The 25,436-nt window shown below is 42.4% G+C and overlaps 1 protein-coding gene across 1 annotated transcript; it reads left to right on the forward strand.

Annotated features, from left to right (window-relative positions):
* The first annotated feature begins 6,826 nt into the window (after positions 1 to 6,826).
* Positions 6,827 to 23,450, forward strand: Znf287 (zinc finger protein 287). The gene is made up of 6 exons (XM_052196520.1): positions 6,827 to 7,063; positions 10,202 to 10,801; positions 11,429 to 11,520; positions 13,582 to 13,708; positions 14,080 to 14,166; positions 19,713 to 23,450. Exons 2-6 carry the CDS (start codon positions 10,399 to 10,401, stop codon positions 21,281 to 21,283), a joined length of 2,280 nt encoding a protein of 759 aa, XP_052052480.1. The 5' UTR covers positions 6,827 to 7,063; positions 10,202 to 10,398; the 3' UTR covers positions 21,284 to 23,450.
* Positions 23,451 to 25,436: the final 1,986 nt, after the last annotated feature.

The raw sequence follows: 25,436 nt of genomic DNA on the forward strand, positions 1-25,436 counted from the left end.
TTTATAGAACAAATTGTGTAGTGTTCCTTCTGTTTCTATTATGTGGAATAGTTTGAAGCATATTGGTATTAGGTCTTCTTTGAAGGTCTGACAGAACTCTGCACTAAACCCATCTAGTCCTGGGCTTTTTGTTTGTTTGTTTGTTTGTGAAACTATTAATGACTGCCTCTATTTCTTTAGGGGTTGTGGAACTTTTAGATGGTTTAGCTAATCCTAATTTAACTTTGGTACCTGGTATCTGTCTAGAAATTCATCCATTTCATCCAGATTTTCCAGTTCTGTTGTGTATAGGCTTTTTTAGTAGGATCTGATGATTTTTTGGATTTCCTCAGTTTCTGTTGTTATGTCTCCCTTTTCATTTCTGATTTTGTTGATTTGGATACTGTTTCTGTGCCCTCTGGTTAGTCTGGCTACGGGTTTATCTATCTTGCTGATTTTCTCAAAGAACCAGCTCCTTGTTTGCTTGATTCTTTGTATAGTTCTTTTTGTTTCTATTTTGTTGTTTTATTTTTGTTTCCAGCCCTGAGTTTGATTATTTCCTGCCATCTGCTCCTCCTGGGTGTCTTTGCTTCTTTTTGTTCCGGAGCTTTCAGATGTGCTGTCAAGTTGCTAGTGTAAGCTCTCTCCAGTTTCTTTTGGAGGCACTTAGAGCTACGAGTTTTCCTCTTAGGACTGCTTTCATTGTGCCCCATAGGTTTGGTTATGTTGTGGCTTCATTTTCATTAAATTCTAAGAAGTCTGTAATTTCTTTATTTCTTCCTTGACCAAATTATCATTGAGTGTTGTTCAGCTTCCACATGTCTGTGGACTTTCTATTGCTTTTGTTGTTATTGAAGACCAGCCTTAGTCCATGATGATCTGATAGGATGCATGGGATTATTTCAATCTTCTTGTATCTGTTGAGACCTATTTTGTGACCCATAATGTGGTCAATATTGGAGAAGGTACCATGAGGTGCTGAGAAAGCATACTCTTTTGTTTTAGGAAAGAATGTTCCATAGATATATGTTAAATCCATTTGGTTCATAACTTCCGCTAGTTTCAATGTGTCTGTTTAGTTTCTGTTTCCATGATCTGTCAATTGATGAGAGTGGAGTTTTGAAGACTCCCACTATTATTGTGTGAGGTGCAATGTGTACTTTTAACTTTAGTAAAGTTTCTTTTATGAATGTGGGTGCCCTTGCATTTGGAGCATAGATGTTCAGAATTGAGAGTTCTTCTTGGCAGAGTTTTCTTTTGATGAGTATGAAGTGTCCTTCCTTATCTTTTTTGATAACTTTAGGTTGAAAGTCAATTTTATTCGATATTAGAATGGCTACTCCATTCTTGTTTCTTGGGATCATTTGTTTGGAAAATTGTTTTCCAGCTTTTTACTCTGCGGTAGTGTCTGTCTTTGTCACTGATGTGGGTTTCCTGTATGCAGTAAAATGTTGGGTCCTGCTTACATATCCAGTCTGTTGTTAGTCTATGTCTTTTTATTTGGGAATTGAGTCTATTGATATTAAAATATATTAAGCAAAAGTGATTGTCGCTTCCTATTATTTTTGTTGCTAGAGGTGGGATTATATTTATGTAGCTATTTTCTTTTTGGTTTGTTAAAAAAATATTATTTTCTTGCTTTTTCTAGGGTGTAGTTTCCCTCCTTGTGTTGGAGTTTTCCATTTATTATCCTTTGAAGGGCTGGATTTGTGGAAAGATACTGTGTACATTTGGTTTTGTCATGAAATATCTTAGTTTCTCCATCTATGGCAATTGAGAGTTTTGCTGGGTATAGTAGCCTGGGTTGGCATTTGTGTTCTCTTAGGGTCTGTATGGCATCTGCCCAGGATCTTCTAGTTTTCATGGTCTTTGGTGAGAAGTCTAGTGTAATTCTGATAGTTCTGCCTTTATATGTTACCTGACCTTTTTCCCTTACTGCTTTTAATAATCTCTATTTTGTGCATTTGGTGTTTTGATTATTATGTGATGGGAGGAATTTCTTTTCTAGTCCAGTCTATTTAGAGTTCTGTAGGCGTCTTGAATGTTCATGGGCATGTCTTTCTTTAGGTTAGGGAAGTTTTCTTCTATAATTTTGTTGAAGATATTTACTGGCCCTTTAAGTTAGGAATCTTCACTCTCTTCTTTACCTATTATCCTTAGGTTTGGTCTTCTCATTGTGTCCTAGATTTTCTGACTGTTTTGGGTTAGAAGCTTTTTGGTTTTTGCATTTTCTTTGACTATTGTGTCAATGTTTTCTATGGTATCTTCTGCACCTGAGATTCTTTCTTCTATCTATTGTATTCTGTTGATGATGCTTGCATCTATGACTCCTGATCTCTTTCCTAGGTTTTCTAACTCCTGAGTTGTCTCCCTTTAAGATTGCATTGTTTCTGTTTCCATTTTTAGATCTTTGGTGGTTTTGTTCATTTCCTTCGCCTGTTTGTTTGTCTTTTCCTGCAATTCTTTAAGGGATTTTTGTGTTTCCTCTTTAAGGGCTTCTAGCTGTTTGTGTTCTCCTGTATTTCTCTAAGGGAGCTATTTATGTCCTTCTTAAAGTCCTCTAATCATTATCATTAGAAATGATTTTAGATCAGAATCTTGCTTTTCTGGTGTGATGGTGTATCCAAGACTTGCTATGGTGGACGAATTGGGTTCTGATAATGCCAAGTAGCTTTGGTTTCTGTTGCTTATGTTCTTACACTTGCCTCCCACCATCTGGTTATCTCTTGTGTTTCCTGCCCTCGATATATCTGACTGGAGCCTGTCCTTCCTGTGATCCTGGTTGTGTCAGAACTCCCAGAGCCAAGCTGTCTCTATGATCCTGTGATTCTGGGATTTTGTGATCCTGAGATCCTGGGTGTGTCTGAGCTCCTGGGAGTCAAGCTGCCTCTGGGACCTTGAGATCCTAGTGTAGCCAAGCCCCTGGGATCTTGGGATCCTGGGATCCTGGGATCTTGTGATTCTGGGCACGTAAAAGTGCCTGGGAGTGGAGCTTCTTCTGGGTGTTGTGGGACTGGCTGCAGAGTTTGCACACAAGGTTTGCTCAGGGCACCAGCCCAGACAGGAAGGAACCCAGGTCAATGGTCTGGCGGAGTTCCTGGGTGCCTGGGTCCCGCTGTTCCCAATTACTCTCAGTGTTGGGACAAATGCTGTGTCCTCTTCACCTCTGATCTTATGATCCCGGGCGTGTTAGAGAGCCTGGGAGTGGAGCTTCCTCTGAGTATTGTCGGACTGGCTGCAGAGTTTGCGCCTAAGGTCTGCTCTGGAGATCCTATTAAAAAAAAATCATGTGAAAACATAAAAGTAGCTGTACATCCAAAATCACCCTGAACAGTAAGGAATGCTAGCAGTATCATAATATCTGATTGTAAGCTATACTACTGAGCCATAGCAAAAACAGCATAGTAGTGACACAGCCACAGACAGGTAGGTCTATGTACCAGAGCAGAGGATGCAAGTACAAGCCCACACATCTATAGCCATGTGATTTTTTTTAATTACAATATAGTTAGATCATTTTCCCTTTCCTTTCCTCACTCTAACCCCTCTCATTGGACTCCCCACTCTCTCCCAATACATGGCTTCTTTTTCTTTAATTGCTATTGTTACATTTTGTGTGTGTAAATCCTGCTGAGTTCCTTTAGTGTTGCTTTATGTATATGATTCCAAGGTTAACTGCTTGGTATTTGATCACCAATTAAAAGGGCTCAGCCCTGGGTAAGACTAATTCTTCCCCAAGCATTCCCTAGCTGTCTGTGTTTTTTTGGTCAGAAGTGAGGACCTGTGAAATGTCTTCTTTCTAGGCATGTTGGTGCTGTCCTTGTCTCAGGACTTGTTTAGGCAGCAAAGTTGTTGAGATAACATGTGAAGCTTCTCCATCTCACTCATATTTCCTGGTCTCTGGCTCCAACAGTCTATCACCTCTTGCTGCAATGTCCCCTGAGCCTTGTGGTCAGGCCGTGTGTTGTCGATGAATCCACAGGGGCTGAGTTTCCTATAACTAGCTGTTCTCTGCATTTTGATCAGTTGTGGTTTTCTGTAACGATCCATCTATTCCAAAAAGAAGTGTCTATGATGAGGGGTGAGAGCTATGCTTATCTGTATGTGTAAAAGTAAGTATTTAGAGCCAGGCATGGTGGTGCACCTCTTTAACCCCAGTACTTGGGAGGCAGAGGCAGGTAGATCTCTGAATTCAAGGCCAGAGGGGTCGACAAAACAAATTCTAAGACAGCCAGGGCTACAGAGAGAAACCTGTCTCCAGAAACAAAACAAAACAAAAACCTTTAATTACATTCTTAAAAAGGATTAAGTATTTCGTTTGCAGTTATACATAGGACACCAGCTGTACCAAAAGACTAAGACTAACAATAAGCAAATGGGGCCTTATGAAAGTAAAAGACTTCTGTACATCAAAGGAAACTGGTGAGCAAAATGAATAGGGGAAATTCTTCATCACCTGATAGAAGAGTAGTGTACAGACTATCCAAAGAACTCAATAAACGAACGTTACCAAAGCTAATCTACAAATAAAGTGCAATCACCGTTGAAATGCCAGTGACATTCTCTACAGGAATCATAAAATTCATATGGAAATGCAAAGACCATGGGTTGCCAAATCACTATAAGTAGGAAGACATAGAATTATCTATCACAAGACCTGGCTTCAAAATATGCTACAGAGCCATAGTGATGAACACTAATGTACATCAGTGAAGCATAACAGAGGGCACTAGACACGCTACTCAATATATGGTGCTGGTAAAACGAGACACTCATCGTCAGAAGAATAAAATTATGAGCCAGATCTCTCATCACAAACCAAATAATCATTTCAAGTGGAATCAAAGACCCTAGCTTAAAATCACTACTGTTGAAACTGCTAAAGGAAAATATAGGGGAAACATTTTGGGATATAGGTTTATGCAAAAAAATTATGTATAGCACAGGAATTAGACTCAGAAATTGACAAACTGCTGCTCAATCTTCCTAATGTTTTAGGACGCTTTAATACAGTTCCTCACGTTGTGGTGACCCCAACCATACAATTATTTTCACTGCTATTTCATAACTGTAATTTTGCTGCTGTTATGAATCCTAATGCAACTATCTGTGTTTTCCAATGGCCTTAGGCAAATTCTTGTGAAAGGGTCATTTGGCCCCCAAGGGGTCATGACTCACACAGGTTGAGAACCACTAGTCTGGGCTATGTACAGAACTGTGCAGAAATTAAACATTAGAGCAGTAAATGGGCCAATGAACTGGATTCTCAATGGAATACATAAAAATTACCAATAATACTTTTTAATGTATTTGACTTCCTTAGCCATCAGAAAAATAGTACTTTGAGATTCTATCTCACTCCAGTCAGAATAGTTCTTGGAAGAAAACAAATGTCAACAAATGCTTTTAAGGTTGCAGAGAAGAGGCTATCTTATCTGAGATTGGTGAGCGTGTAATGTGCTTCAGGCACTATGGAAATCAACACAGAGGTTTAATCAAAAAACAAAAAACAAAAAAAAAAGGTAGAGCTTCCATATGACCTGGCTATAACCGTCCTGGGCACATACCTCAAGGCATTTACCTTTTACTATACATATGCTTGCACATCTGTGTTTACTGTTACTCTTTTCACAAGCACAAGGAAAATGAGTCAACTTAATGTCTATCACATTAATAACTGCCCTGATCTTAACTTTTCTCCTACTACTTACTGGTTGGTATTTCGTTCTTGTCTTCAAAGCCGTACAATATCACATTATCTATTTTTCTTAACTTTTACTTAATTGTACGTGTGTGTGTGTGTTCCTGTGTGTTGTGTATGTGTATCACATGCACACAGGAGCCTGTGGAAGTCAAAAGAAGCATTAGATCTGCTGGAACTGGAGTTACAGGCTTTGAGTCATTATTTGGGCTCTGGGAACTTCTAAAACAAAGTCCTTTGTATGAATCAGAAGCACTCACAACCACTAAGACATTTCTCCATCTCCCCCCTGCCCCCCGCGCCGTTATGTAGTCCATGCTAGCCTTGAACTGGTTGTGTAGACTAGGCTAGCCTCAAATTCAATGAGACCCACCTCTCTCCTACTTTTGTGTTTGGTTTTGGTGACCTAGTGGGTCTAACCTGTTTTGCTTTCATGAACATGAGTAGGGAAAGAAATCGGTATTTTGAGGAGGGAGCGATCCCACACAGAAATCCTGAAAATTAAAAGTTCAGTGAGTCAAACAGAAAAACAATAGCAACAGCACCAATGGACTCAGCCCAGCAGAAGAAAGAACATCAAGCATTGGGGACAAGGTCAACTGCTGTATCTAAATTCAAGAAGGACTTTTTAAATGAGTATTACGATGTCCAAGAAGTCCAGGATGCCATCAAAAGATCAAAGAACATAACAGAAGGAGCTGAGAGAAATGCTACAGACAGAGATTTTGTCTATTCGTTGAATCTGGAGGTCATGGAGTTGGATACTAGAGGTGACAGTCAGAGTTATTAAGAATTTATGCACTACAGTCCACCTAGAAAGAGCACTGTGGGTTTTCCTCCCCGCAAGCCACATGCTTGATGCCTGTCTATCTCTGCGTTGTAAGAATCTGGCAAAGAATCCAGCTTTACTCTCCAAACGCTTTCTCGGCTGCTGCTGCTACAGCTCCGATGTCCAAGTCATCTGCCAGGTCTGTCTCTGCCCAGGGAAACTTTAAAGTTCCCTTCAAATCCTAGTAGCTAACCAGCAAGCCATGGTGATGGGTGGAGGAGGTTGCCATAGAGACAAGTCCAGGGCCTTGGGCTCGGGCTGGGAAGGATCGGGTTCAGCTTCCCATTGGCTCTACAGACGCGCAGCGGTCTCCTCTAGCACATGCGCAGTGGTGCCGAGGCGAGGCCGTCGCAAAGCCCGGGAGCTTGGGGTTCCGGCCGGGCCTCTGGGGACCGGGCTGGGACAAGCGTGTCCTGGCGGCTCCCGGCCCCTCCCAGGGAGGGAAGCGGTGAAGCTGAGCCCCTGGTGCAGCTCCGGGTCGAATCTGCCACGGAGGCGCCCGCCACGCCGCCGCCATTGTTGCCCGGGCTGCGCTGACGGGGCCCGAGTGACAGGTACTGAAGTCCGAGAGCGAATGTCCACCGGGAGGCCGGCCCGGGGCAGGCTGGGAAGGGGAGGCGACTGGAGGCAAGGCGGGCGAATCTCCTCGGGCATGCATGACTGTGGATGAGCTAGGCTGGGAGTTGGAGCCCCAAACAAGTACGAGTGGGTTCTTCTCCGTGTCGGGTTACTTGAGAGATTGGCTTTTGGAGGGGCGGGGGTGGGGGAGGATCGTGCTTTCTATTTACACTTAAGGAATCTCCTGAGACGGCCTCCAATCACGTCCCAACAGGCTTGCCTTCTCTGCTCTAAGAGTAGAGCAGACTCCGCAAGGCAGATAGATTGCCTTGGCCCCACCCCTATGAGGTTGTTTGGAAACCTCCAGTTTGTCCCAATAATCACAGATTTGTTCAGTTGCTGAGAACATCCGGAATATTAGTGACTAAGAGAGAGTGAAACATTTCTTTCTGCAAGGTGATTAGTTTTTAACAAGTTAGAAAGTAACCATTCTGCTCATGATTCCTTAAATTATTGCTTCTAACACCACCATCAATAAACACACATTCTCTGTGTGGTGTGTGTGTGTGTGTGTGTGTGTGTGTGTGTCCCTCAAGGATAAATGTATTTTAAGTCCAAGGATAGAGGAAAAGAAGACCAGGGTAAATCCTGTGTTTATCCTACACTCTGAGGAGTTTGCTTCTGTGTGTCTGAGGAGTAGCAGAGAACACCAAAAATTCTTGAGCTGATGGCCCATTCTTTTTATTAGATATTTTCTTTATTTACATTTCAAATGTTATCCCCTTTCCTGGCTTCCCCTCCGAAAACCCCCTATCCCATTCTTCCTCCCCCAGCTCACCAACCCACCCATTGTGCTGGATAGTTTTATGTCTCCTTGACACAAGCTGTGGTGTCTTATAGAGGAAATGCCTCTATAAGACTGAGCTGCTTCCTGCCTCCAGGTTCCTGTGAGAACTGTTAGAGTTCCTGTCCTGACTTCCTTTCATGATGATCAGTGTGAGGAAGCTAAGCCAAACAAACCCTTTCCTCCCCACAATGATTTTTGGTCAAGGTGTCTCATGACAGCAGTAGTAACCCTAACTGGGGCAGAAATTGGAACCAGAAGTGGAGTATTGCTTCAGAGGCCTGACCATATTGCTTTGGGAGGATTGTTGACTAGAAAAGTCGTTGAGTGTTGGAAGCTCAATCAGCTGTTCTGTAGGAGCTTGGAAAAGAAGAGAAGAATGTTAGGAGCAGGAAAGAAAAGATTCTTCCTTGTGTGAAGAATCTTTGGTGTCTGGTCATCTGGAACTGAATAGTCAGCTATGACTAAGAAGAGACCAGTGTCACTGAAGTGAAGTCTTCTGGGAAGTGTTTCCTCAGGGTCAGTACAGGAAGCTATATTTCAGAGGTAGACAAGATTATACCTCGTTCTGGCTGCCAAACTTAGTGGAGTAAGAGTCACTCAGATGGTACTGGTTTTGATGACATGAGTAGTGGAGAGCATCTAAGGCTTAGCACTGTATGGCAGGGCCGGGATCCCTGAAGAAATCCACGAAGAGGCTGTCTAGTTAAGGTTTCTGTTCTGCTCATGATTCCTTAAATTATTGCTTCTAACACCACCATCAATAAACACACATTCTCATGACACAAATAGAAAAGAGTGCCCTGTGAGAATGGACAAACAGATGAGGCTAAGATGATGTCAAATTCTATAGCTCGTGAAATAGAATTTGGACTGTATTTCATGTGTGATGGGAAGTCTGTGAAGCATTTTAAATATAGTGACAATGGTATCAGATTTGGTAGTTGATAAACATCATCCTAATACTGTGCAGATGATGTGATGAAACACCACAACCAAAAAGCAAGTTGGGGAGGAAAGGGTTTATTAGACTTACACACTTCCATTGTAAAAGGAAGTCAGGACAGGAATTCAAACAGAACAAGAACCTGGAGGCAGGAGCTGAGGCAGAGGCCATGGAGCAGTGCCTCTTTCTGGCTCTGGTTCTTTTCAACCTACTTTTTTAATAGAACCCAGGATGGGCAGCCCAGGGATGCAACCACTCACAGTGAACTGGGCCCTCCTCCATAAATCACGAATTAAGTACCTGGTACTTATAGAGACATTTTCTCAGTAGAAGTTCCCTCCTTTGAGATCACTCTAGTTTGTATGTCAAGTTAACATAAGACTAGCCAGCGCAGTAGGTATTGGTGAAAATACAGTCTAGTTTCATCAAGAGACCCTAGCATTTTGGAGATGCCAATACCCTGGGGTGATCACCAAGGACAATAGCAGCAGTGCTATGAATCCAGCTGGAGCCTAAAGGACAAACAAGCTACATGTACTGCAGAGATTGGAGCCAGAGAAGTGACCCAAGCCTTCTGGAGGAGCGCAGAAGAGTGTGAATGGATTTCATCAAACATTGGATATTGAGTTATGTACACAAAGTTTAGTTTTGATTTGATTATGACTCTGCCCTGGCTCTTTCCTCTTGAAATAAGAAAGTAACTTTTATTTTATAGGAGCCCACAGTTGAGAGACTTTGGATTTTAAAAGAGACTAAAATAAAGTGTTTGATTTCATGACACTTGTAGGGCTTTTTAAGTTTGAAAATGTTTTATATTGTAATGTGTGATCTTGGGGATGAATAAGAAAGGAAAGGTTGTGGCCTAACAGTGATGCGTCTCTGCGTCATACTGACAAGAGATCATTTGTGCTGCCTAGTTTTATGTCAACTTGACACAAGCTGTAATCATCTCAAAGAAGGAAACTTCAGTTGAGGAAATGCCTCTATAAGACTGAACTGTAGGCAAGACTGTAGAGCATCTTCTTAATTAACAGTTGATGTGGAAGAGCCCAGCCCATTGTGGGTGGGGCCATCATTGAGCTGGTGGTCCTAGGTTCTATAGGAAAGCAGGCCGAGCAATGCATGGAGAACAAGCCAGGAAGGAGCATCATTCCATGCATGGCCTCTGCCTCAGCCCTTGCCTCCATGTTCCTGCCTGTTTGGGTTCCTGTCCTGACTTCCTGTGATAATGATCAGTGATGTGGAAGCAGAAGCCAAATAAACCTTTTCCTCCCAAGTTGTTTGTGGTCAAGGTGTTTCATCTCAGCAATAGCAACCCTAACTGAGACAATTCTTGTGTTTCAGGGTCTTGATTATCCTTGCAAGTTCTGGACTCAGAATTTGTTACAAGGTACTGGTTTTATCATGGTTCCATTCTGGACCTGACCGCAGCAGCCCTTGAGGGGAAAAAATCGTTGTGACTGTCACATGAAACGTCAAACAGTTGCCTCGATTCTGGAAAAATAAAGGATACTGTCAGATAGATTCTTCTGTCTGTAGCAATGTTAGCCTCAAGAAAGAAGATGGCAAATTCTTCACGTTCACAAGTCCTTCTAATGTGGAAGCCAGACAAGATTCAGAATGGACCCTGCAGCATGGAGAAACAAACACTTACCTCAAGACTCTCGCATGACACTGAAACCTGTCGACAGAACTTTAGAAATTTTCCATACCCAGATGTGGCAGGTCCTCGGAAAGCATTGTGTGAGCTCCGAGAGCTCTGCCTGAAGTGGCTGAGACCTGAGGTTCATTCCAAGGAACAAATTCTGGAGTTGCTGGTGCTGGAGCAGTTTCTGAGCATCCTGCCTGGAGAAGTTAGGACTTGGGTAAATTCTCAGTACCCAGAGAGCAGCGAGGAAGTGGTGGCTTTGGTAGAGGATTTGACACAGATTCTAGAAGAAGAAGGTGAGAATTGTGCCCCTGAGAGGGGTAGAATCCCTGGGTGGTTAGAGAAGACACCTAGCACCTCTGAGAACAGCCTCCTCTCCAGTGAAACTGGGGAGAATAAGGGTCAGCATGTAGTGAACTTTAACACAAGGTCCATCCTGCATCGTGTCCCCTTTCAGAGCGCTTGGGACCACCAGACTTACAGAGGTTTGCACCATTAAGTTAATAATCCATTAGCATTATGAATTGGGTTTTACAAGATAGATACGTCCAAAATAAAAAGTGTCCAAAAAGCATTCATGTATTGAGACAACTCACAACTTTGTATCAGCATTTAGAGAGCAGAGGATGTCTATAGCCTGGCAGTGCTTGCCTTGCATGTACATAGTTCAGAGTTCAGTCCCAGCACCACCAAAACAGACAAAAATAGTGGAGAGAGATGGCTTTTGTGCATGTAGTGCCAAGGCAGGCTTGATTTTGAAGTCTGCATTGATAGGATAAGCCAAATCGTCGGCCTTTTCTCAGACACTAAAGTATTAACAAAGTATTAGCAAAGTGTCTTTTGGCTTCTCACATTAAGTATAGATGTCTGGAAAAGTGTGTCCTAGATCATGCAAACAGACTAATCATCCTTGTCTTCCCCAGCTCCTCAGAATTCTACCCTTCCCCAAGAAATCCCAGAGGAAGACCCCAAACATGCTTTCCAGACAGAGTGGCCCAATGACTTGGTGACCAAAGTGAGTTTGACTTTTCTTTTGTAGTTTTAAAGTTGCTTCTTAGTGTATGAAGACATTTTGTCCTGGGCCTATAACTAATAAGCCCTCAAAAGCCCCATCCAAAACCTAGGCCTCAGTTTCCCTGGTAAGCACATGCACCTCCTTATCCTCCTCACTGTGACTTTAGTCAGCAGTATTGTGTGAAGGCTGAGAGACTGGCCCCACAACCAGATGGTATCTGGGTTTGGGTTCTTGGCTCTGCTATGGAATCTGTTGTTTGAAACAAGATTCTTAACCACTCCTGGCCTAAGTTATTCAATGCCAGAAGGTAGACTTTGCCTTTTAGGTTGTAGACACTAAATATGAGATACCTGGTTTTCCTAGATTATATACTAGTGGTTGCTAATATTTTTCTCCATTAAAAAGTACAGATCATATATTCTGTGATCTTCTGTTTGGTAGTCTCTTGTTTTAAGGAATAACAACTCAAGCAACATTAAGAGGAGGATTTACTGGGAAGATATTTAGATGTAGATACAGATTTAGATATCTCCTAAAACTGGAAAGCCTCTGGTACCCAAACCATTATTTCTTTATAGAGATATTAACATGCTTACTTGGAAAATGAGAAAATCAAGGGAAAATGTGTTAGAAATTTAGAAGTGACTACTGTAGAAAATAACATACAAAAATATATCCCATGTAAAAACCATGTGATAAAACAAAAGATTATTTAGCCAGTATTGTACATGCTCACACACTCAAAAGAGAATCTTAAGATATGTAGAACTAAGCATAGTATGGATTTTACAGCACTTTAATATCCTTTGTCATTTTATGGGACAAAAAAAAAAACATTGAATAATTGCAAAGCTGTCATTTCCCTAAACTATAAACTTTATATGATTCTATTCTCTGTACTTTTACTCAGTGGGCAGGGCTAAGGCCATAGTAGTGTCATGAGTTCAAGGCCAACAAGTTCCAGTCCTTGACTCAGAAATATGTAATATTTTAGAGTCACAACTGAAAAGAAGGAGCATGCCAGAGGAATGGAGCCTGGCAGTGCACAGCTCTGATCCCAGCACTAGGCAGCCAGAGGCAGGGGGATCTCTGTGAGTTCAGGAAGCCAGCCTGCTACACAGTGAGTTCCAGGCCAGGCCAGCCTGCTCTACACAGTGATTTCCAGGCAGGCTACACAGTGAGATCCTGTCCTTAAAACATTTTTTTTTGACAAGAACAAAAAGCAACAGTAACCCTTCCAGTAAATGTGTCTATAAATGCAGCAGTTGAACAGGAATAAAAAAGAGCAGGAATAAAAAGTGGACTCTGCGTTCCACTGTAGAGCAGGTGGGCTTTTAATTATAGCATGCTGAACTTATTCTTGAGGCTGAATCACCCCTGCCATCTAGTTCTCAGCCTTGCTCCTGTGGTTGAGAGATGCCTTAGTGGGCAGAGTGCTTGCCACGCGAGCGTGAAGGCCTGAGTTTGGATCTCCAGAACCGACTTAGAGCTAGATGTGATAAACCCAGAGCTCCTATGGCCAAGATTGGAAGCGGGGACAGGAGAATTCCTAGGAGTTCACAGGCCAGCTAGCAAACAAGAGACCCTCTCTCAAGGTAGAAAATAATGACTGGCTGACAACTAAGATTGCCTTCTGACCTACATATACATCATGACATAGACATGACTCTTCTCTCTCTCTCTCTCTCTCTCTCTCTCTCTCTCTCTCTCTCGTGTATGTGTGTGTGTGTGTGTGTGTGTGTGTGTGTGTGTGTGTGACAGGATAGTGTGGACTTAGCCATAAACGGTTGGTTGGTTGGTTGGTTGGTTGGTTGGTTGGCTGGTTGGTTGGCTGGTTGGTTAGTTAAGACAAGGTCCCAACCATGTAGCTCAGGCTGGCCTGGAACTTGGGCTCTCCTACCCCAGCCTGTTAAATGCTGATGTTAACGGTATGGCCACCACACCCAGCAAGATGAGACTCAGATTCTGTGACCTCCACCAGCACAGGCATACAGGCAGTGTCACTACTGTCTTTGCCCTCAATAGTTCTTCAGTAGAGCTAAGTTATGTTTGATATTTTAGGAACTGGTGACATTCAAAGACGTAGCTGTGGACATCACCCAAGAGGACTGGGAACTGATGCGCCCTGTTCAGAAGGAATTGTATAAGACTGTGACTTTACAGAACTATTGGAACATGGTTTCTCTAGGTAAGATCCACATCCCTTCTCCCCAAAGGCTTGACACAGTGTGTTCCTTCCCACCTTACTAAACGTTAGGTTAGGCTCCTGGAGGATCAAAATGAAAACACAGTGTAAAGATGAGAAGTTTCCTTCAGGCACAAAAATGGTCACGTCTACTGATCCCCAAAAGAAAGGCAATCTACTGATCCCCAAAAGAAAGGCGTGCTGGGTGGGCCAGTGCACAGCACGGCGCCCAGCAGTACTGCACTGCCACTGGCTACTGCCTCATACCTAGCATTCCTATTAGGTCACACCCACGAGCCATTGTCTCCCCACAGAAGCCCAAGCAGAAATCAGGTTATTTCTCAGGATAAACTCCTTCTGTTCCTCCCAACCAGGACTGACCATGTACAGGCCGACTGTGATCCCCATCTTAGAAGAACCATGGATGGTGATAAAAGAAATTGTAGAAGGCCCTAGTCCAGGTGAGAGAAATGCCAGCACATGACTTTACACTTAAGAATCTGTGTCCTGGGTGTGTTGACATTTGGTTTCTAAGTATGGCAAGGTGACTCTGTAAGGGAATCCAGCTGGTGCAGGACTCAAAACTGTGGGCATTGCTGCCTGTGGGAAGTCTTCAGGAAAGGGTGCTGAGCTTGGTTATGCCTTTGCCAGTGTCTGCATATTTTACTCTCAAAGATCCCTAAATTGAACTCTAAGAACATCTCAAGGGATTCACTATGCCACACTCCCTATCCCTCAATATATGTGTGTATTAGCCAAGGTTCTCAAGAAATAGGACTAATCTTAGGTAGGGAGGTAGGTAGGTAGGCAGGCAGACAGACAGACAGACAGACAGACAGTCACAGACAGTCAGTAAGTATTATATATATATATATATATATGGGATTTATTAGAGTGGCTTACTGACTGTGGTCCCAGTAGTCTAAAACTGGCTGTTTCCTGACAGAAAGGCCAAGAATCCAGTATTTGTTCAGTTCATGGCACTGGATATCTCAGCATCCCAACATGGTGTTGGAGATACACAGAATTTCTAGAGAGCTGTTGTCTTCAGTGTATATATTAGAATCCTGAAGAATTTGGTTCTAATACCAGCTGTTCCCTCAGCAACAGGATAATAAACTTCTCAATGAGAGAGAGGGCAAGCAGGCAAAAAGCAAAAGCTTCCTTTTTCATTGTCTTTTTATGTGGGCTGCTACCAGAAGATGGAGCTCAGATTTAGGGTGGGTCTTCTCACTTCAAATGGCCCAATCAAAAAAAATCCCTCACAGGCATGTATGGCTGCTTAGGTTTTAGTTGATTCCAGGTGTAGTCAAGTTGACAACCAAGATCAGCCTTCATAGAAAGCAATTATTGACAGTCACAAAACGATTCAGACTCCCTTGGTATTTTAGTTTCTTTTACTCTATTGACCAACAAACCCCGTTGTCTATGTAAATAATGTGTCACACTAACACAACACTTGGTCCCTATGTCCCCCCAGAAACAGTGGCTGTTAATCACACATGTCCTCGGCTGTAAAGTGCTGCGAGATAAGCAAAAGTTGGTCTAAACCTTGGACAGCTTGCTGATCTCCAGCACAAAGCCTGGGTTCTTAAATGATGGGTTATATTTCAGAAGAAGAACCTGGTTTGACCCTACAGCGGTGTCCCTGGCACTGTGCTTCTTCACACAGAACGGGTTTTCCTATAAAGGCAGGATAGAAATCCTTTCAATATGGGCATATAACACTAAGCAGCACCTCCCAGCATGCACAGGAGCGTGATATTGATCCCCAGTAGTTAAACAAAATTAAAAAGGATAGTGTTTTTTCACAAGACATCACATCTTGAAACACGTTGAAGCTGGGTCTGGCAGCACACACCCATAATTCCAGCACTCAGGAGTCTAAGCAAGAAGATGGCAAGTCCAGAGCCATCCTGGATGAACAGTGAGACCTGTCTGAAAAACCTTTTAAAAGTGCTCCCAGCACTTGGGAGAAGGCAGAGGCAGGTGGATCTCTGAGTTCAAGCCCAGCCTGGGCTACAGAGTGAGTTCTGGGACATCCAGGGATAGATATACAGAGAAACCCTATCTCAAAAACAAAAAGCAAGGATATAAAGCAATGTTTCATTCTGTTTCTCTTTTTTTATTCTCCCATTTTCATCTCTTTCACAATAACTTGGTTTTGAAAGATTACAAACCTGTGTGGCAGTTGGAAGTTTAATTCATGGGACTCCACACTCCATCTGGAATCATGAGCGTCTCAGGGACACCCTCTCAGTCCCAGCTCTCATCCACCTGCTACCTCCTGACTCTTGTCCCCAAACTCCTTTCCCTTACTGGCTGGTTCCCGAGGTCCCAACCCAGTTGGTTGGTTGGTTAGTTGGTTGGCTGGCTGGTTAGTTGGTTAGTTGGCTGGCTGGTTGGCTGGTTGGCTGATAAGTTGACTGGTTGGTTGGCTGGTTGGTTGATTGGCTGGCTGGTTGGGTGGTTGGTTGGTTGGTTGGTTGGTGGTTGGTTGGTTAGTTGGTTGACTGGTAGCTTGGTTGGCTGGCTGGTTGGCTGGTTATTAGGTTGGTTGTTCCACTTACAAAGGACCAAGAATCCTTCAGTGGTTCCCCACATACTTGGCTTTGATGGCTCTCATCCCATATCCCTGCCTCTCCTCTCTCCACTGTGCTCTTCAACCCTCCATGCACCCCACTTCCCTTTCACAGCCCGTGAGATTCTCCCCACCTCATGGGCCCCTTTCTAATTCCCTGGCCATTGCTCACATCTATATTTGATGCATGTTTAACAGCTAGAAGCTAAGGGGCCAGCAAAATAGCACCATGGGTAAAACTGCTTTCCACACAAGCCTGGCTACCTGACCCTAGGAACCCACATATAGATAAAAGGAGATAACAGACGCCACAAAATTGTCCTCCATCCTCCACACACACATGCCTGTGGCACGTATATACACTCATGTGCACACATGGTTTATTTTCTAATAAGTGAAAAGGAAAACAATTAGAAGCTGGGAGTCAAGTATGAGAGAAAGCTCTAACAGAGGTGTCTGTATTTCTGAGCCTGAATTATTTCACTTAGTGTGTCTTCCAGATCCATCCAATTCCCTACAAATTGATAAAACCCCATCGTCATTACCCATTCATGTGTCAGTGAGCATCTAGGCTCCATTTCCTTCCTAGTGTGAAAGGAGGAACTGTGAGTGGGGATAACCAGGGCATAAGCTCCTTTGGGTGTGTGCTCGGGAATGATGAGCTGGGTCATGTGACATAGCATTTAGTTTTTTGAGAAATCTCCATATTGGCTTCCATTATGCATAGACCTTTTTTTCTTTTTCTTTTTTGTCTTTTATGATAATAATAGTCATAAAGATCATAATTTTATGCTAAAAATATGGGTCCAAGATAGTCTTGTTTACAGAGTGATCACTTCCTTACAAATAGATTTACATTAAACGTTTTGTTGCTGATTTAACTGTTTATTTGTTGGTTGTTTATTTATTGATCACTATGTTCTACCTGGCCCCAAATTCACTATGTAAACCTGGCTGACCTGCAACTCAGAGATTAGCTGCCCCTCCTCTGCCTCCCAAATGCTGGGATTGAAAGTGTATACCACCATACCTGGTCTCAAATTAAACATCTTTGCTCACAGTATTTCAAAATCAGTGTTACTCTCCATGTATTTCTTCAGCCACACCATATTAGCTTTTGCTGCCTTTGGTGATAGTCTATTTGCCGAATGTAGTGTGTGGGTTAAGGGTGTGGGGTTTTCCCATGTATTAATATGTGAAATTTGTTTTCCAAAGCTACATGACTGTTGTATTCCCTGTATTGTGCTGGATGCACAGGAATGGTTTCCTAACTCAGTCATTTCTTCTGTGCGATAAATAGCATTCTTGTATAACGTCTGCCTCTCTTCCTTCCTATCACATCTCTATGTGCAAACCATTATCGACTAAACAAATTTTTTAAAATACAAGGTTTTATTAGTCTGTTATGTCACTGTTGTTAGTTTCTTTTGGGTTTTTTGTGTAAGGAAGCAAACAGAATGTGGCTCCTCCTCTCAGTGATTTGGGGACCTCAGCATTTGCCTGTGTGACATGTGTAGTGTGTCTTCACAGAGATCAGTCTCTGTCCCTCTGTGTGCTGATTTACACCTGCTTTTGTTTACCCTCCGTGCCCTGTGCAGCTCTCCCTCGGTGTCCCTAGGCCTCCCTTATCTCACAAGGCACCGGACTACCCTGCCTGCCCTGCTCCTCCTGAACCCTGACTCATATAAGCACTAGTTTCGTCTTCAGTGGCCACATACTGTCCTGTGGGATTGACAGACTTGTACAGTGATTATACCTTGACCTGCATTTAGTGTCTGAACCATCCAGTACCTTCTTCTATATTAAAAATTATTCGGGCCGGGCATGGTGGCACACGCCTGTAATCCCAGCCCTTGGGAGGCAGAGGCAGGCGGATTTCTGAGTTCGAGGCCAGCCTGGTCTACAGAGTGAGTTCCAGGACAGCCAGAGCTATACAGAGAAACCCTGTCTCGAAAAAAGCAAATCCAAAAAAAAACCCCCCCAAAAAATATAAAAAGTATTCATCTTATTATATGACCAAGACTTAAGTTACATACTTCCCACCTGACCTCATAAGGGTGTAATGTAAAATTTGTTTTAAATCATCGTATTGGAAAGGTAGCAGCAGCAGGTATCAGTAAATGCATACTTGAGTGTCTCACAGCCACGTTTGGGCTTAGATTTCTTTGTATTTTGTGTAAACAAGTTATTATCATTTTTCCAAGCTCATTTAAATGGCCACAAAATCCAGAATCTTGGGCCATCTTATGAAGGAAATGTGAAGAAGATATAACCTATTTCCAGAGTTTACATCTAAGTTAAAACTATAAGAAACCCACAAAGTTGTAAAATAACTATATAAGACCAAGTTCTATGGTTATGTAAGTTGGAAGGTTTTGAGAGTGCTGATAATCAGCCATGTGGCCTTTAAGGAAGATGAGTTCATCTTTCCTTCATCCCATCTCTATTCAGAGTGTAGGAAGGAATGCTGTGCAGGACACAGTGTGAACCAAAAGAATCTCTTTCAATAGGTAGAAAACACCATAGGAGCAAACAGTATGGGTTAGCATAATGTCTACAGACTGGACTTAGCTTTCAACTTTAACTTTAACCTAGTATGAGGTATAAAGGAGATATATAAAGGTAAAGGGCCAGATCATCAGGGCTGAATACCAGGAGGAGAGGTTTTGAGCTCTCTTATGGGGAGAGAGTTCTTTTTAGTCTTTAGCTTACTTTCCTCCTATTTTACTGAGGAACATAGAAGCTCTCAGTGCTTTGTCAAACAAATCATTCAGCTTCACTGTCAAACTCTCTTAAGTAAGTTTAGGTGGGACCCAATAATTTCAGCTCACTTCCAGGGTGATAGTGAATTTACATTGCTAGTCCAGAGACTCTGGATTCAAGAACCGTTGTTTCAGGCTGCTGGATAATTGAGAGTAGAACCACTCCATGAGATTACTTTAAGAACATTGTATGATAGCCTGCTGTCGTGGGACACGCCTATAATCCTAGCACTCAGGAGGCTGAGGCAGGTGGATCTCTATTATTTCAAGGCCAGCCAGGTCTACAAAGTGAGTTCCAGGTCAGCCAAAGCTGTACAGAGAGACCCTAACTCAAAAAGAAAATAAAATTATCATCATCATCATAATTATTATTATTAGTTATTATTTGGGATTGTGAATATAGATTGGAAGGTAAAATAATAAAGCAGCATGCCTACTTTATGACACCATCGTATTATAAACTGTATACCATGCTAACTAGGAAGGAGCCACTTCACCTTCAGTGATTTATCTCCTTCCTTTCTAAGCATTCATTTTCCTTTCCTAAAATTTAAGATCCATAAAATGAAGTTATCAGAACTATAATCTTTAGATATTATTTTATCCGTATATATTGTTTCCTTTTTTAGTAGATACTTTTAATATCTTTTTTTTTAAATTTCAGAATGTGAAACTAAAACTCAAGCACATATTCCATTAAAGGAGCTTCCTAAACTCAAACAGAATGGAACCCAAACCATCAAATGGGAAGACTCCTATGACGATGCTGACAGCTTAGAGAGGGAGTCAGTGTGTGCCTTCCAGAAGGTTTATATAGATGAAGAAGACTTCAGTTTGAAGTCAGAGCTTTCACAAGAAGACCCTACAGAAGAATATCTTAGTAAATGCGATATATATAGAGATAATTTTGAAAAGCACACAAGTCTAATTGTACAGTTTGATACCCAATCAGATGATAAAACTTCTCTGTATAATGAAAGCAAGCCAGTGTTCAATAATATCCCATCTGGTGTTGTGGTACATGGGAAAATACTTCCTGGAGATAAGCCTTATTCATGTAATATCTGTAGAAAAAAATTTAGAAAATACCCATCACTCCTGGCACACCGAGATAACCATGCCAAAGAGAAATCGTACGCATGTGAAGAATGTGGTAAAGCATTTAAGCATCTCTCATCCCTCATTGCACATCAGAGGATGCACACTGGAGAAAAACCATATGAATGCCACCAGTGTGGGAAAGCCTTCAGTCAGCGTGCACACCTGACAATACACCAGAGAATTCATACTGGAGAAAAACCCTACAAGTGTGAGGACTGTGGGAAAGACTTCAGCCAGCGTGCACACCTTACTATCCATCAAAGGACACACACTGGGGAGAAACCATATAAATGTTTGGAGTGCAGTAAAACCTTTAGCCATAGTTCATCACTGATCAATCACCAGAGAGTTCATACTGGAGAAAAACCTTATATATGCAATGAATGTGGGAAAACTTTCAGTCAGAGCACGCACCTTCTCCAACATCAAAAAATTCATACTGGGAAAAAGCCGTATAAGTGCAACGAGTGTTGGAAAGTGTTCAGCCAGAGCACTTACCTTATTCGACACCAGAGAATCCATTCTGGAGAGAAGTGCTACAAATGCACTGCGTGTGGGAAGGCCTTTGCCCACTCCTCAACCCTCATCCAACATCAGACCACCCACACTGGAGAGAAATCCTACATATGCAATGTGTGTGGGAAAGCCTTCAGCCAGAGCGCCAACCTTACCCAGCACCATAGAACACACACTGGAGAGAAACCGTACAAATGCAGTGTGTGCGGGAAAGCCTTCAGCCAGAGTGTGCACCTCACCCAGCACCAGAGGATCCACAATGGAGAAAAGCCCTTTAAATGCAATACCTGTGGAAAAGCATACAGACAAGGCGCAAACCTGACTCAGCATCAACGGGTCCACACCGGAGAGAAGCCCTACAAATGTCACCACTGTGGGAAAGCCTTTATCTACTCTTCATCGCTTAATCAACATCGACGAACTCACACTGGGGAGAGACCCTATAAGTGTAGTCACTGCAACAAAGATTTCAGCCAGAGAACATGCCTTATTCAACACCAGAGGATTCACACAGGAGAAAAGCCCTATGGATGCCGGATATGTGGGAAAACCTTCACCCAGAGTACAAATCTTATTCAGCATCAGCGGGTTCATATGGGTGCCAGGCATCGCAACTGACACATATGGGAGGCTTTGTTTAAGCTTTAAAACTTGATTGCTTAAATTTCATTGTGTACTGTGTCAAAATACCCAAAAGAAATCTGGAGAAGTGCAATATGCTTGATACCACAGTATCAGAAAGTACCGGAAGCAGTACAGTGGCTCTCGTCCATTTAGATCCAGTGTGAGATTTAAAGCCCCATCAACTGGCTGGCTGTTATCTGACAGCACTTGAATTCATTCTGGAAAGAAATGCTAGGAAAGGACAATTTACAACCTGTGATTCGTCACCTCTTCGTATACTTCAAGTACGTTTTATTGAGGCCTTAGGAGTCTGCCTTGGGAAAGCATCTGTCAAGTGGGTCTCACACTAGAGAGTCATCTGACATGATAGGAAGGAAGATAGACGCTTTGGGGCCTTTGCTTCATCTAGTGATGAAGCCCTAAAATAAGTAAAAGGTCCCATTTTTTTTGTTCCCTCTTTTCTCATTGCAACTTCCATATGTAGCCACTAAGTACAGCTTGAGGAAGAGAAAACCTGAAAAGCTCTTAAATGATTTCTGCATGACCACTGCTAACTACACTTTGTAGAAGTTAATAGGAAGAGAAGGCAATCTGATAAGACAGGATCAGTATATCCAAAACCCTAGACAAGGACAAATACAGACACAGATTAAACACCACAGCCTGAAGTCATCTTTAATACAACAGTATACTTAGTTTCACTTGGTTTTGGCATCCAGTTTTCCCTGAAGGAAAATAGACAGGCATAGTATTCTCTTTTTTCCCCACCTGGTTATTAAACTGACAAGTTTTCCCATGGTTCTTACTGTAGCAAAGCCATTTCTTCCATTGTAACACACTTCTAGAGAGCCCACTGTGCTCAGGACACAGACTATTATTGTTGTTGTTGTTGTTAATGGGTTTTTTAATGTAGGAGTACACTGTCTGCATATACACCTACAGGCCAAAAGAGGATCAGATCCATTTATAGATGGTCATGAGCCACCATGTGGGTGCTGGGAATTGAACTTGGGACCTCTGGAAGAGTAGCCAGTGCTTTTAGCCACTGAACCATCTCATCAGCCTGACAGACCTTTTGATTGAACCATTTCAGTTAACAAAGATCTTTAAAGAGATGGGAAGGACACACGCTTAACTATTTTGTGGTGAAGCAAGCATAGCCCTGCCTACGCTTGGTTGCCCAGTGCTGCCATAAAGCCAAGTTTTGTGCCGTGAACATGGCCACATAAACAACGTGAGAATGAGTGATGAAAGCGGGTTTGAGTCCAGCACAAAGGCCGTGAGAGAAAGCCGGGATGAGGAGGAAGATGCACAAACAGCTCAGATGACGTGAGATTTAATTTGCAAGAAGCTAAAAGGGAAATTATTTTCAGGAATAATTAGAAGCCTAGTATTCCACACATGGAAGTAAAATTTAAAAATTATACTTAATGTGTTAGGAAAACGTTTCATTGGAAAAGGCCTTGGTGCAGAGATGATCATTAATCAGGAATCACAAACGATAACTGAGTTTGTGGATCGTAAGCTGCACAAAAGGAAGACTGGCGGGAACCAATTTTTTTTTAATTACTGGTTGTTGTTTTTTACAAACTGTAATTACAGTTTAATTACTGTTTATTCATTATCCGTAGTGTCGTGCTTTCAGAATATTCAGCTGAGCTTCACCCTGCTCATTCTTGTTCCTCCAGGGCCTTGCATAAGATAAATATATGTTGGGTGAATTGACAGTAAACTATAAATTGGAGTTGAGTAGTTAAGGTAGAATCACCGGCATGGAGAGAAAATGCGCAGGACCAAAGTAAACTCTGTGTCCATGTGTCACATCTAGCAGTATACCGTGAAATGACAGCTCAAGAATGGAGACTCAGAAGTGGTGGGACACTGTTGCCCAAGGAAAGTTCCCTGAGCTAACAGAGGAAACAAGTTCTGGTACCATAAATAAGCTTATATTGACAATAGCATCACTAGACACCACAACAGGGGCTGAAGAAAAGGTCCAGGCTGTCCTCATAGGAGTGTTTTCTTAAGGAAATTATCACTTTCTCCTTCCCAACATTAGTTATCTTGACTTTGTAATATACATAAAATACTGGTTAAAAACATACTCAGATTATGCTTACGCCACAGTTCTGTTAAGAATAACAAGTGTGTTTATTTTTGATGTTGCTTCATAGCTTGATAATGCCTCTTTCTGCTGGGATGAGTGTGGCTTGGCACAGGCCATAGGGTGGTACTTTGTGTTTCCTACTTTTGTGCTTTTTATGTAAATAATGCATTTATAAAGTCTTCCACTGGGAAACGGTCAGGTAAGGCTCCTATAAAAAAAATAGAACAACAGTGCAGAGTCCTGTCTTTGTGCCTTTTCCCCATTTTAAGTTGTCTGATCCATGAGTGATTCAACAGGTCTTTAGCGAGCATTGCTAAATATGTGAACAAGTTTAAAAATCATAAAATCAACTGTACACACCACCTATATTTTAAATATTGAAAAGTAACTTAGGGCCCCCCCCCCCCCCCCCCGCACACCTGCAATCCCAGCACTCCTGGGAGGTAGAGGCAGGCAGATTTCTGAGTTTGAGGCTATCCTGGTCTACAGAGTGAGTTCCAGGACAGCCAGAGCTATACAGATAAAACCTGTCTTGAAAAAGCCAAATCCAAAAAAACCAAAAAAAAAAAAAAAAAAAGGAAAGAAAAAAGAAAGAAAAAAAGAAAAGTAACTTAAGACATTTCACTTCTAAATACATCTCCTTAAAATAAATGCCATTCACCTAACTATAGTACCTTAAAGAAAATGGGCAGTCCTTTCTAACATCTAGCCACTAGTCCATTTCCTGATGTCCCCTGTTGAGTCAGGGTCTGCACATCCTCCATTGTGCTGGCTTCCTCTGCCTGAAACAGACTCTCTTGTTTTTCTATTTTCAGGGTGTGTTGATCTTCACATTCAGGATTTAGCCGAGAGTTTATACATGGCTTGCATGTGCTGCAGTATATGTCCTGAAGCTTCTGTAAAGTAGGAGTTGAGACCAAAGGCTTAACTGAGCTCCAGTTAGACATCTTTACCCCATAGCCTTTCAGCACCAGGATTACAGTGCAGCCAGCGCTCTGGCTGAGGATGAGACCTCAGGTCTTCACTGCCCACCATCACACTCCTTAAGCTAGCTCTCTGAGGATCTGTCGAACGCAAACAAAAGCCTGTATTGTACGTTTGAGACAGGGTCTCACTGTATAGCCCATTATCATTATCCCCCTGCTTCAGCCTCCACAGGCTAAAATTCTCACCATGTACCACCAACAGGTTTCACAGTCATCTTGGTTTTGGTTAACTACGTTTTAGGATTTGAACCTCTAAGGAGTAATGATTCATTTTTGTTTGTTCTTGTGTCTGCTCTGTCCATGTGCCTGTAAATGGAATTTGCTTCCTCTGTGTTGCTCTTCCCGGGGATCTGTATCTCACCATGTCTGTTTGTCCCCTTGAACACCAGAACCATTACAAATTCCAGGCATGCGCACTTTGGTGATACATACGAAGTGAACAGAAGGAAAAGGTGAATCTACGTGTTGAAGTGTCATTTTATAAGTCCAATGACTTTATCTGTGTCAAGTTGACCTGAAACTAACCAGGATAGATACTTTCCTTCCAGGACAGAATACCAACCATATAGTATGAAGTACTTCACAGTTAAAATACATCCACACATACATGAACTCACACTCATTTCCTCTTGGACTATATAGTGTTTCCCAAAATTGGTCAAGGTGTCCCAGTACCCAGAAGAGCACTAGCAGAGGGAACTGCTTAGAACATTATATGATGAAGAAAAGGACAGTATTTTGTGAAAACTAGGAACCAAAAAAGCAAAGGTCCAATCCTGCCAGAGACCTGGCTGCGAAGACAAGGGCTTCTCTCACACGGTGGAGACGGAGCTGTAGAGAGCAGGGGAAAGGCCATACACATGGCCTGCCTTGAGGTGTTCAGTGCTGAACTGGAAGGCCAGTGGGAGCTTGGACATAGTTCTATTCTCTCCACGTCCAGAGAGGCAGGCTATAAACCTCTGTTCCACTTCCCAGAACTGCCAGAAGATTAGGCACAGCCTTGTTCCATTTCCCTGTCAAGACTTGGCAAACTACTGCTGGATAACGGATTAGG

The sequence above is a fragment of the Apodemus sylvaticus genome, chromosome 10 (genome assembly GCF_947179515.1).
Source record: "Apodemus sylvaticus chromosome 10, mApoSyl1.1, whole genome shotgun sequence".
Lineage (NCBI taxonomy): Eukaryota > Metazoa > Chordata > Mammalia > Rodentia > Muridae > Apodemus > Apodemus sylvaticus.